General features: G+C 35.9%; 2 protein-coding genes across 8 annotated transcripts in view; both read left to right on the forward strand.

Moving 5' to 3' along the window:
• Positions 1-746: 746 nt before the first annotated feature.
• ppp1r3da (protein phosphatase 1, regulatory subunit 3Da) lies at positions 747-5,313 on the forward strand. 2 transcript variants are annotated; one of them, XM_028453405.1, is made up of 3 exons: positions 747-922; positions 3,544-4,474; positions 5,014-5,313. In XM_028453405.1, exons 2-3 carry the CDS (start codon positions 3,572-3,574, stop codon positions 5,026-5,028), a joined length of 918 nt encoding a protein of 305 aa, XP_028309206.1. In that variant the 5' UTR covers positions 747-922; positions 3,544-3,571; the 3' UTR covers positions 5,029-5,313. The 2 variants fall into 2 exon arrangements, with proteins under 2 accessions (XP_028309206.1, XP_028309205.1); XM_028453404.1 differs by having other exon boundaries at positions 3,544-5,313.
• Positions 5,314-6,097: 784 nt separating this feature from the next.
• Positions 6,098-13,320, forward strand: part of sycp2 (synaptonemal complex protein 2) — a 29,040-nt gene continuing 21,817 nt past the window's right edge. For 3 of the 6 annotated variants that reach the window (XM_028453060.1, XM_028453065.1, XM_028453064.1), the window contains exons 1-12: positions 6,098-6,249; positions 7,492-7,532; positions 7,618-7,758; positions 7,838-7,969; positions 8,058-8,162; positions 8,246-8,270; positions 9,339-9,424; positions 9,496-9,590; positions 9,675-9,709; positions 9,805-9,947; positions 11,721-11,773; positions 13,133-13,178. In XM_028453060.1, coding sequence (XP_028308861.1) covers positions 7,518-7,532; positions 7,618-7,758; positions 7,838-7,969; positions 8,058-8,162; positions 8,246-8,270; positions 9,339-9,424; positions 9,496-9,590; positions 9,675-9,709; positions 9,805-9,947; positions 11,721-11,773; positions 13,133-13,178 — 876 coding nt within the window. In that variant the 5' untranslated portion in view covers positions 6,098-6,249; positions 7,492-7,517. Of the gene's footprint in view, positions 6,250-7,467; positions 7,533-7,617; positions 7,759-7,837; positions 7,970-8,057; positions 8,163-8,245; positions 8,271-9,338; positions 9,425-9,495; positions 9,591-9,674; positions 9,710-9,804; positions 9,948-11,720; positions 11,774-13,132; positions 13,179-13,320 lie in introns of all 6 variants that reach the window. The other 3 variants (XM_028453061.1, XM_028453062.1, XM_028453063.1) reach the window with 3 other exon arrangements.

Below are 13,320 nucleotides of genomic sequence, written 5' to 3' on the forward strand. Positions count from 1 at the left end.
AGCCTACTTGGTTTCAGAAATAAGAGAAAAAGGGGTGAGAACCGCTGTTCTTTAAGACATAGATGATACAGTGTTTTTATGCCAAGCTTTTTCACCCACTAAGCCACACCTTTAATCACCTCAAATTTTGTATACTGCATGTTGCAGTTTTTTTTTTAAAAAAAACACTTTTTTAGAGCTTTTTATCAGCTATTTATGGTATGTGAAATGTGCCATGTATATGTATATGTATATGTTTGTGTACTTTACAGCATTTTATTCCCTGTTTATAGCACTCACACTGTCACAAAGGAAGTTCCTAACGGAAAAATAAAGTTCTTTGAATTTAATTTAATTGAATAGTGGCAACCCCCTGATTTTATTTTGTCTCATATCTCCTATAAAATGTGTTTATAAATGTATATTTTCACAAAAAATTATTAAAGCGGGGACAGAAATTAACTTGGCAACTTGGGCTGCTGTAAAAGGGAACGCCACAGATGCATTATGGGACATGTAGTGCCAGTCAGCACGACTCACGCAAGAAATGTACAATAAAGACACGTAATGAATCTATTTGATATTGACAGACACTTGTTCAATAACGCAAAACACTTTCCAAAGGGACATTTTATTTATTGTCATTTCAGTAATAGTGACACGCGTGAATATTTCCACTTTGTTACTTCATCACCCATGAGGCATGTTGAGGTCTGTGTGTAGTTTCCTGTGACGTCAGTTTTACTTCAACAGATCTTCACCGAGTGCACTTGGTGGAATACGTGCGTGTTGTCACGCACTGAAGATGATCTGCGCATGGAAATCTGCGCGTGCGTGTGCAGCCAAAAACAGCGTAGACACAGTGACGCACGGACACGATAAATAATACTTCAAATGGCGGATTCAGCTAAAGCTTCAAGCTCCAGCTTCATATCTGTTAAAGGTACAGTAGGAACACCAGTAATAACCTTTAATTAAAGATAATGTTGGTGTCGCTGTTCTGCGAAGAAAATCGTGCACATTCTCTAAAGTACAGTTCACGCCCACTCTGATAGCTTGAAAGTCTGTCTGTCTTGTTTATATAACTTACACCATTGTTTTTCAAATGGGGGTACGTGTATCCCTATGGGTACGCGATGGCACTACAGGGGGTACTTGAGAGAAAGTGGAACATTAACAAATAAAATTCATAGGGTTCTATAGTGTTTATTTTTGGTTTAAAATGATCGTCATTATCATTGGTGAACTAATAATACAAGGGTCAGTTTTGGTTCCATAGCAGGTGAGAGATGACTGGACATGATAAAAACTGAACTTTATTCAGGAGGCACTAAATACTTACAAAGTTTTAAAATGTGTCATCACAGGGTGATACTAAAACACAGAAACATTTTGGAGATATTCATTCCATCATTATGCTCTATTGTGGTTTTTCCATAGCATTCTGAGTAAAATGTTATAGCTGGACTAAGGGGGTACTTTGATTCAGAAATAAGAGAAAAGGGGTACTTAAAGCTGCAGTATGTAAGTTTTTTTGGGGTTATTTGGTCAAAAATCCATAATAATTTTTGGGTATATTTTAATCCAAAGTGTTCTGATTGGACAGTGAATTTATTCTCCTTCTCTTGGCTTTGTAAATGTCCTTTAGAAATACAGGAGTGTGACGCTGGACTTCAGCCAATCAATGATCTTTCTACAAACACAGCGCGTCATGAGCAGTTTTGAGCGTTACTATTGGCTGCTCGAGCTGCTCGTCCAAAGTCTAAGAGCGTTCACGATCAGAGAGTTGGGACAGTGCAATGGCAGATGTTCCAGCAGAAGTCTCCATCGTCCTCATCATTTGAGTGATATACTGTATATGTTCACCAATTGGAAATGCCGGGAACTGCCTTCCTGGGCTGCTGGCCAATCAGAGATGGTTACAGGACACACGCTTGTGCGCTGCAGCGAGTCTCAGTTACCCCTCAGTGGAGTCCGCTAACAATTACTACACTAGGGCCCTATAAAATTAACGTTAACGGAATCTACTGTTTGAACGTGGAAATGGATAGAATCGAGTTGAAACGCCGTCACCGTGAGGAAAAGGATGTTTTTTTTATGGGGAAATGTTTCGGGCACCGTTTATTATGGTGCACCCCCCGCCCCCCTCTCTCGTCTTGGCCGCTTTAAACACAGTCCAAACCGCACTAAACCCTGTCTAAACTGCCCAAAAACTACGCAAATCATCACTGACTCCTAAATCAGAGCCGACCAGTGCCCGCTTAACTTTAACGTGTCTGCGGAGCTCCAGTCGTTTCTCATGTAGCGCCGCTGTGCTTTGTGAAAACACGAGTCAGCTTTAATCAGCTTCTTCTACTCAGAGCATTTAAACAACATCTCATCAGAGCTACAGAAGATCTGTGGATAAAGTTGTTTCTATTGTTGTGGACGAGACCATCGATGCTAGGATTGTAGAGTCTGAAACATCGTAGGTTAATGATAACTTCTGATACTTTGTCCTTTTATTTTTGTTTAATCATTACGGTCTGGAATGATGTCATCACGATCATTTAAATGAGGTTAATTTAAATTAAGTTGATCAAAACTTAATCAATAAAAACTGATCAGGTTCAGTAAACCATTGATCTTTGAGAGGGAATTGGGTGACATTAATGCTGCTCTCATACATCTTTATATGACATGAATAATTAAATGCAGCAGAACAATCCATGTTAATACAACTTACAATTAAAAGGTATTTTATGCATTATTTTTAATCACATTTTTATTTTGCATACATTTTTGTTTAATTATAGTTTTCTTTTTATTAGTATATATTTGGTTTCCTCACAGTGCAACTTATAGCTACCTTTTAATTGCATCTTACTTTATTTTTGACATACATTTTTGTTTATTTATGGGTTTTTCATTTATTAGTATTTATTATGAGTTAAAAACAAATTTTCTGAAAAAATGTATTAATATTTCTAAAAAAAAAAAAACTGAATGGAAAACACAGAATTTGGGGAAAAAAATGCATATGCATTTAAATGTAAAAACTATTTTAAAAAATTGTAAATCGAATCACAGTCGGAATATCTATCGGAAAAAATTGCAATTAAGTTTTTTGTCATAATCGTGCAGCCCTAGAGAGAACAGACGTAAATCATTTGCAGTGTGGATGTGGAGTGTCTGTCTGCTCTGATCAGCTGGGCTCGGCTATGGCATTGAGTCTCTTACTGTCCTTACAGTAGTGAGTGATACGTGCTTTCATGTCTCTAAAACGTCAGAAAACTCTCCAATAACACAAGATAAAGTCACTTGTCTCTATGGAGAAAACAGTCGCAAAGAGTTCCTCAGTGCAAGCGTTCACAAGAAGACCGGTAAGGGAGTTTTAAGTTTCGTTCAGGAAGGGAGGGTGGGAGTGTGGAGCGTCTCACGATTCTACATACTGCAGCTTTAAGCCAAAAAAGGTTTGAGAACCACTGACTTACACTGTTATTTTTACCAAGTTTTGATATATTGAGCTACTGAGGCTCTATGAGAGCAAATTGAGGCTTTATTTTTCCCTAATTCTGTTTGCAGTTGATCAGGCCTGTGGATCTCACTAAGCATGGATAACGGCTGGTTCATTGGACAGCAGAGGATTCCCTCCTCCATGTCTGAGGAGTCGATGCCAGACCAGGGCTGTGTATCCAGGCCCTGTATGACCATCCGTCTGTCCAAAATGCTTCAAGCTGACAAACCCGACACAGAACGGAAACCGGTTCCAATACGACCTCCGAGTCCCAGAGTCAACGCGCCCAAACTAGCCTTAAATCGCAGTCTTTCATGTGAACCCGTGCCTAAACCTATTATCAGACACCGTTCTCTATCTCTTCCCGCTACCAACGAGAAGAAGAAGCGATGCAGACATGTCGGTGTGAGGTTCGTCGACTCTTTAGGACTCGATCTGGAGGACATCAAGCTTTTTAAAAAAGGAGACGATCCGCTTGTGCCAGATCACGTCACGTTTCGATTATTGATGGGTGCGGAGATGGCAGATGGACGACATCTTGAGATTTCCCTGCCTTACCTAAAACCAGTGTTTGCACAACAACCTGGAGACCAGCCTGGGTTCCAGCAGCGTCTACACGAGCAGAAAGTGTGTCTGGAGAGAGTTTTGTGTTCTGAACTCGGGGTTGTTGGAATCACACAGGTCCTGAATGTGGACTTTGAGAAGGATGTGACAGCACGTTATTCATTTACAGAGTGGAAGAGCTGCACCGAGGTGAAAGCCTCATGGGTGTCGTCCGTCACCAAAAGCTGGGAGGGGAAAGGGGTGCAGTACAGTTCTGATGCATTTCGTTTCCATCTGCCCGTGCCTCCATTCCTGCAGCCAGGAGCAGTGCTGGAGTTCGCCATTCGATACAAAGTGTGTGGGACTGAGTATTGGGACAATAATAACGGGCAGAATTATAAGTTAATTTGCCAAAACTACAAACTTGCTGTACCTAAAGAGTGTGAGGACAGCATGGTGCACTTTATCTAAGATACACACTAATAAATGAGGAAGCCACAAAAAGCACTTTTTTACAAATGCTTAAAAATATTTATAATTCTTTAAAAGTGAGACTCATTCTGGACAAATAATTATTGAACTTTCCAACACTGACATTTTTGTAACTTTTTCCACTGAATTGTAAGAACTTGAGCACTAAAAAGCACCTAAATGTAAAATAATTCAAATGTTCAAATGAAGCAATACAGGTTTGTTTTTTACTCTTGTTTTTTTAAGACAACACAATTTTTAATGTTCAAGTCCTTTTTGCTGTGTATAAGACTTATTTGTGAAGGCATTTAATTGCTAAACTAAAAGCCCCAAACTAAAGCCTAACATTTCAAAGCTGTTTTCAATAAAGCAGCAATTGAAAATGCGCTTTTGTGTTATTTTTTGTTTTGTTATCAAAAGTCAAGGTTGGCAAATATTCTGGATTTGCATTTGTTTCACAGAATTATAAGTTAATTTGCCAAAACTACAAACTTGCTGTACCTAAAGAGTGTGAGGACAGCATGGTGCACTTTATCTAAGATACACACTAATAAATGAGGAAACCACAAAAAGCACTTTTTGACAAATGCCTAAGAATGTGTATAATTCTTAAAAAGTGAATATCTTCAGCGTTGAACGACTCAGTCTGGACAAACACTGACATTTTTGTAACTTTTTCCACTGAATCATAAGAACTTGAGCACTAAAAAGCACCTAAATGTATAACAATTAAAATGTTCAAACAAAGCAATACAGGTTTGTTTTTTACTCTCCGCTGTCTTTTTTTTGTTTTTTTTTTTTTTAACTGTTCTAATACAGAATGTAGCACCAAAAAGTTTTTGTTTTTTTTTCTCTTAAGATGACACAACATTTTTAAAGTTCAAGTCTTTTTTGCTATGTGTATAATAATTATGTGTGAAGGCATTTAATTGCTAAATCAAAATCCCCAAACTAAAGCATAACAGTTCAAAGCTGTTTTCAATAAAGCATAAATTGCGAATGTTGTTTTTTTTTTCTTTCAAAATTCAAGGTTGGCAAACATTCACAGACATTCATGCAACCACTCAGATATATATATATATATATATATATATATATATATATATATATATATATATATATATATATATATATATATATATATATATATATATATATATATATATATATATGTGTATATATATATTTTTTTTACTGCATTTCATTTGAACTAAATTATATTTGAAAAAGTTAAAGTATAGAATACTTTTGTTTAAGATTGTGTGTAGTAAAAAATAATGTAACAACAATAATTATTATTATTTAAAATATATATAATTTTAATTACTAGACATGTCAGGCGACCCCATTTTCATTCCAGGTGACCTCACATGGGGTCGTGACCCCAAGGTTGTAAAACAATGGAATAAAGTAAAAGATTTAGACTTTTTTTATTTATTTATAATGACGGAAATTATTATTATTACTATTATAATAGTAGTATTAGTATATAATAATAATTCTTCATACTAAATCATCAATCAATCCTTGTGTTATTCATCTTTAATCTTTAGACTTCCGTCCATGGTTGCCAGTTTAATTCATTTTTCATCTTGGAGGCCAGTTTTAAACATGGAAATGTAGCAGGTTATCATCAGGTGTATCTGGCAACACTGCGTAAATCAACTTCACTTCGGGCGCGAATGACTGCTGTGGGACACAGAAAATAATATCCATTAAAGAAGTATTAAGTATGTTTTCGTGTGATAATTGAAGGCAGGGTAAGTGTAACTACGCACAAAGTAGATTCTGATCGGGTTTAATGAGCTACTTCTATACACTGAGAGCAGCTGTTGATCATTATCGTCAGAATGTAGTGTTACTGTTAGCAAAGAAGGACGCGTTAGCCATTGTTAGCATCACGGCAGGTAACGGTCGATCACAGCTGGAGGCTTTAAATTTCGTTTCACTTCACATTTACCGAGTAACGAATCATCTACAACCATGTATTGAATAATTTTACTGGAAATTATCAATTTTTTAGTGGTTTTACAGAAAATTAGAATTTGGATTTACCGCCGGTGGTGTTACGAATCTACAGGTGTCACTGTAAAACGGTGAACTGTTATTTGGTTTTGGTTTTTTCCCCGTGATGTAACTTATTGTTGTGTATTTATTGTATAAGGATTTATAATAAAGAAACACGATTGATACATCGCCGTTTTCTGAGAGAAAAAGCCTCCAAAATTCAAGTCATTGCGACGAAAATCTAATAAATCAAATTGAGGGTGTCCCGATTTGATATTGATATCGGATATTGGTTAACTTAGATATCAACAATAAGGTTAACTTCGATATCAACAATAAAACGAGTATCACTATATATCGGCCTGCATCTTAACTCTTCAATACATAATTTGTATGTATTGGATTTATTGACATTATTTTTCAGGGTGTTCTAATACATTTTTAATTTAATTTATTCAAATGTAGAATATGCTTATGTCAGTTTTTATTGGCTTTTTTGAGAGTTCTTTTCCCCCAGGGTTTTCTAATTTATTTTTTATTTGTTTTATTCAATTGTAGAATATTCTTACATTTAAGTTAAACTAGGGGTTATTTTGTACTTTAGAAATATATATTTTTTGTTTTATTGGATTTTTAAAAGTTTATTTTCTCAGGGATTTTCTCATTTATTTTTATTTAATTGTTGAAAATTCTTATGATTGAGATTAAAATGTATGTTTAATAATAAATAAATCAGTTTCTCTCATACCTACTGTTGTTGATTGTTATTGATTGAGCCTTTTCTAGCATTCACTCTACAAAATACTTAATAAAAGTATCAGCAATGTCAGTAGCAACAAATACACGTGGATTAAATGTATATCATATCGAAAGTGAAAAGTTATATCAGGACACCCCTATGCAAAATGCAAATTTTAAGATTTGTTGGTAATTTATTTCACAGTTTTTGGTGATTAATTTATTTTTTACAGTTGCTTTTTTTTATTTTTGTGAAGTAACGGTTTTCTTCTATGAAGGAAGAATGGCTTCTAGTCAGGTGAGCTAACAAAATCTCCTAAAGTTCTGTATACATTGTCAACAATTACAGTTTCAAATAAACTTGTGATTCCTTCCATGTGCAGTTGGAGGACGTTATCAATGCGGCTCTAAAAAATGGGGATGTCCACGGTCTGGAGGAATTCCTGCAAAGGGACAGTTTGGATGAGACCCTCATGAAGTGCTCTCAACAATTTCTCATCAAATTGGATAAACTTGTCAATAAGGTAAGTTAAATAAAGCTTAGCACAGTTACTTGCGGTGTTATGTTTGTGGAATTAATAAAACTATACTAATGATGTCCAGAGTTTTGATCAGAAAGATCCAAAAGCAGCCAGTTTGGTTTACGTCGCCCTGTCGAAATATGGGAAAAACGTGAAGCTTCCTGCTGGTGGTGAGGGGTTCTCTGGGTTAATGACTCAGGGGCTCATCAAAAAGATAAGTATCAGATACATTTTCACAGATGCTTTCACTTTAAATGGGTGTTAGTCTGAATGAAAGTTTGGATTTTATTTTTTTCATGCACATGATGCATTGGTTTGAGAAGAGCAGGCAGATGTGGATCCAGTGTGGCCCACAGTGGGATAAACCCATGTTCACACTCTCTGAGGACCTCCTCAATGCCTTAATGGTGAGTTCAGAATACATATTCAAAGTTTAAAGTAAGTTAATTTCTTGACTGTAAGCTTATATTATTCCTTTCTTTTGTTACAGGTGGTTCATGAGTCCTCCAAAGAAGGTTTGCGCGTTCATTTTATTTTTTCAAAATTTTGACATTTTTATTTTGTATTGTTTTTGAAGCAGCACAAATCAAAGCTCCACATGGGAAATACATTTGTCTATTCAAATGATAACTTTAATGAAATAAATCACAGGGTTCTCACCAGGAATTTTTCACAGCAGAGGGGGATGACTTGGCGAGCGAGTCTTGTAAGGGGCGTCAGGGGTTATGCAGATTAAAAAGAGTTAAAACAACCTTGAGGTCCCTTTTGTGTGAAAGTGTGCAACAATTATTACGACGTTACCGATTGAAAGAAGAAAAAAAACAACAAAAAATCCCCCTACGCTGGTTGAAACACAGTTTAGGGGGCGACTCCATCACAGCGGGGGCCACAAAAATGTGATTGTATCTGATCCGAGAGCCACATGATCAACATCCATGTCAGCATTTAGAATAATGGCCAATCAGAGTATTAATACAGGGGGGAAAAACGGTCTTATGTTTTGTCAGTTTTTAGTCATTATGTGTTTTTGTTGTAATTTTGTGTTTTTGTTGTAATTTTGTGTTTTTGTTGTAATTTTGTATATTTTTCTGTCAATTTCTGCATTTTTGTTGTTGATTTGTGCATTTTTGTGGTCACTTTCTGTATCTTTGTTTTTGCTCCCTGCTCTCCTGTCATTTTGTGTAATTTTGTTGACGGTCTGTGTGTCTGGAGCTATTCTCTAAATGTTGTTGTTTTGTGTGTTTTTGTAGTCATTTTGTTTAAGTAGTAGTTGTTTGTCTTTGTTGTCACTTTGTGTTATGAGTGATTTTGTGTATTTTTTGATTTTTTTTTGTGTGTTATTGTGGCTTTTGCTGCCGATTTGTGTGTATTTAGTATATTATGTTGGGCTTCATATTCCTTCCAACTTCTTGAATTACAAATTTTGGGGATTTGTTTTGCGGGGCCCCAGTTGCCTATGTCAAAATCACAGCATTGGGGGGGCCCCTATGCTCAACAGTGCTGGCGAGAACCCTGGATTATACCAATCCAAAATTTGCAATGTTTGAATTTAAGCCTGAATTTAACAAGTTCCATTTTTGTAGGTGCTCTTGGAATTACCGAGGCCTTCCTGTATCCTGTTGGCCAGTTGGTAGTCGATCCCAGAATTTACATATCGATCCAGAAAGAGGTGAGGGAAGGTTTTTATTAATATTTGTGGGTATAACATTGAGTCAGAGAAACCAAACTGTTTTCAAACAGGCAATTCGAAAATTCAATTATTTTCTGGACACAATCCCAGCGGAGCTTAAAAAAGACAGGAAGCTTCTCACATCCCAAGAGGCCTCAGACATCATGTGAGTTTGGGGAGTTTTTGAATTTCAAGTTCAAATTCTTCTCAAGATTCAGACACATGTTAATATTGGTTTGTTTTTCTGCAGGATGAAACTGGCTGGTAAAATACTGGAGGGTGGTGGTAAGTTTTCTGTAAAGAACTGTACAACTGCCATTTCAGTGTACAACTATGAATGCAATCATGAACATAAACCATCATGTTTGTTTTCTTGTCAGATTATGACTACCAGTCATCATTAATGGAGGCTTTGTGCAGAATGGCCACAGCCAACCAGAGAAAAGAGCTGGCCTATCGTTGGTTCAGCATGGGGCATGTCGCCAGCGCATTCGCTAACATTCGTGACTCTGAGTTTGAAACTGTAAGATTTACCACTTTAGGTCATTTTCATTTATTGGTTAATAACCTAATCATTTTATTTGGTTATTCTTATGCCAGCTAGTCAAAGGTTGTTATACATACTAAGGGTGTGAAATGCCATGAATCTGACAATACGATACGACTCACGATTTGCATGTCACGATACGATATATCCCAATACTAACCAATGTGATATACATCGCGATATACAGTATCAATATTTCAAAATTCACCTTTACAATTCCAAAATAGTATGAATTACAATTTATTTAATTTCTTTTTAAACTTACGAGAACAAGTAAATGGTAACTAACTGTAATTCAAGTACCAATATCAAAAACAAGTGGTATGTTCTAAAACAGATTCTGATTTTGTTACATTTTTTAAATTCTTAAAAAAGGAACCACATCAGCACGGTGCCAGGATATATTCTCTCCCGGTGCTAAGGGGGTGCGGGATTGATATGTGGGGGTGCTGAGAATTTTTCAAAAATTACTTTTAAAAGTTTCTAATTTTTTTCAATAAGATAAGCTATGCAACACAGCATGTTAGATACAAATGTAGTTTTAATTGAATTTGGTCAAAGAATATTTAACAAATTAGTTAAGCATAATACAAATGACCACAAGGCAATGGCAACAAACAAAAAAAATCATGTGCAAAAGTGACCTATTGAACGCCTGACAGCTGCTTTTGTGCCTGCCAATAATCAAACAATAAATCTAGAATGCAAAACATCAGGGAAGAACTAACTCACCCTAGTTGTTTTATAGGAAACCGATGAGTCAGTTGTTGTTTCTACATGTATGGACAGGCAGGCAAGATTGCTTAGTCGATTGTTTGCCTTTCGGTTTCTCAGGTATGTTTAACGCGCCACATGCAGGAAAAACCGCCCTCACATGAAGTGGAGGTGACAGGAAGCCTTAAAGAAATGCGTTGGTCTTCATTTTTTACGGGAACTTTTTTTTCTTAATTACAAAATTATCCATTGCAAGTGAACCCTAAAATGATGCATGAAAAAGACTCTTCCGCCCCTCTCACACACACACACACACACACACACACACACACACACACTGTAGTATGTTAATCAGTGGTCCCTATTGAATGGGATACAAGCAGGGATTTGATCAGAACAGAACGGCGACTCTGGAAGTTTTTAATGTTTTTGAACTCAATAAATTAATCATAAAAATATTAAATATATATTAAATAAAATGCTCAAGGAGCTTAACTGGGGCTACTCAAATTTCTGATAAGGCTATAGCACCCCCTAGCCCCGGTGTAACCCCGTCCCTGAACCACATGCATCTATAAAAGTGCCCAGTATGTTTTCTGAAAATAAAGTGCACTCAACTTCCAGCTAAATGTATTGAGGAGTGACGTAGTTTAATAAGGTCTGATGTAAATGCATGCATGCGAAAAATTAAATAGTTTTTCCGTTAAACATGATTAAAAAATTGATTTTGATAGTTACGATAATCTCGCAGTGAAATATTGCTGAATCAATTTTTTTCTTACACCCTTAATACACACTGTAATCACAAGAATAGTGATGCTTCCTTCACTTAAGAACATTTGAAGGCATTCATTTTTTAATTTATTAATTACAGTCCTATTGAATCAATGATACTCACTTTTTTTCACAGAATTCCCAGGATTTGTATTAGAACATTTTAAATATGATTAGTATCATTATCATTTTCATTATTGTAAGATGATGTATCAATGCGACTGTTGTTGCCCTAAATGGATGTAATGTGTTTTATCGCAGGCGAGCCGCAAGTTTCTGAACATGGTGAATGGGATTCAGGGAGACGGCAGAAGGTAAACACGCTCACAGGCTCTGGGTTTTATTCAAACATGATATAAAGTCCTTAAAAGGAGGAAAGAGGAAGCTAGTTATTTATTATTTTTTAGCATCTACTCTGAAGAAAGGTTAATGTCATTAACTCATTCAGTGCCAGCCATTTTCAGATTTTCTACCCCCCTTCGTGCCAGCCGTTTTTTTTAGCATTTTGACTGATTTTTAAAGACTCACAGAATATTTTCTGACTATCTGAAATCAGACACAAAATTATTATTTTGCTTTCTATGTCAGAGTTGAATGGATTTCTTACTGTATTTTGGCGTTCCTCCAAGTTTCTCTCCCATCAGTCTGTACACACGCAACTTCCTCTTACTCCCGACACTCAGCAATGACCCGTTTAGCCCAGTTAGTTGATGGTTTTATCTCACCATAGCAATATTATCAATAATCCACTCAGGTCCATACATGTTCTGTGTTAGTATGTGGAGCTGTGAGCTGCTGGATACTTCACAATATCACTCCGTAGCGCCATAATCTCACTCCTTCCTGCTTCTCCCCCCGAGCTAATGGGAGCATCAGTGGCTAATCTCTCACCTAAAGGTGTACTGCTGCCATCTTCAGGACACAGTTGGTCACTACAACACCCAACAGCTTAGATATTGATGAGGGACCTCTGCTAGGGTGTTTTCTAGTAATCCCCGTGAAAAAACGCAAATGACGAGTTATCTCGTTAATGGCACTGAGTGTTTGGATTTGAAATGATGAGTTATCTCGTCAATGGCACTGAGTGAGTTAATATACCTGATTTCCAAACAGTGTTGTGTACAGAAGAGGATTAGGGCCACTGGAAATAAACAACAGAGCCAGTAGTGGAAGGGGGAAAAAAATCACAATTGGAGTTCTTTTTTTGGTCTTGATTTATTTTTTTAGACTTATTATTTTGTCTTGATTTTTCTTTTTTTTCCCAATATTTTTATATCTTAATATATATGGTCTTATTTTTTTGTCTTAATTCTCTCTTTTTTTGTCAGTCTTTTTTTTAGACTTTTTTTTTGTACTAATTTTTTTTTATCTTAATATATATATATATATATATTTTTTTTTTTGTGTTGATTAGTTGTTTCTTTTTTGGTCCTAATATTTTTGGTTTTAAGATATATATTTTTGTCTTAATTCTTTTTTTTTTTTGTCTTAAATTTCAGTCCTGTTTTTTCCCTTTTCAGTTGCTCTGTTTTTTTCCAGTGGCACCTAATCCTCTTCTGTATTTATGGGCTACAGAACAAATGGCCTTTTTTTCCCTTTTTTTAAAGCACTTTTTTCACATTTTTTATCATTAATGTTGATGACTGATACACAGTGTCTTTTCTATAATGTAGAGTTTATTCTTATCCTTGTTTGGAAGTCTACCTTGACAGCTATGAGGTGAGTACGAACAAGCTTCAGAGTTATTTAAACATGACAACAAATCTGAATCAGTATCCAGAATATCTAAAGAACAGGTGTACTGGTATTTAAAACATGAAATTCTGTAAATTGTTCAACCAGTTAGACTTAGATTTGTCCA

This window comes from Gouania willdenowi, chromosome 7, assembly GCF_900634775.1.
Source record: "Gouania willdenowi chromosome 7, fGouWil2.1, whole genome shotgun sequence".
NCBI classification, from domain to species: domain Eukaryota; kingdom Metazoa; phylum Chordata; class Actinopteri; order Blenniiformes; family Gobiesocidae; genus Gouania; species Gouania willdenowi.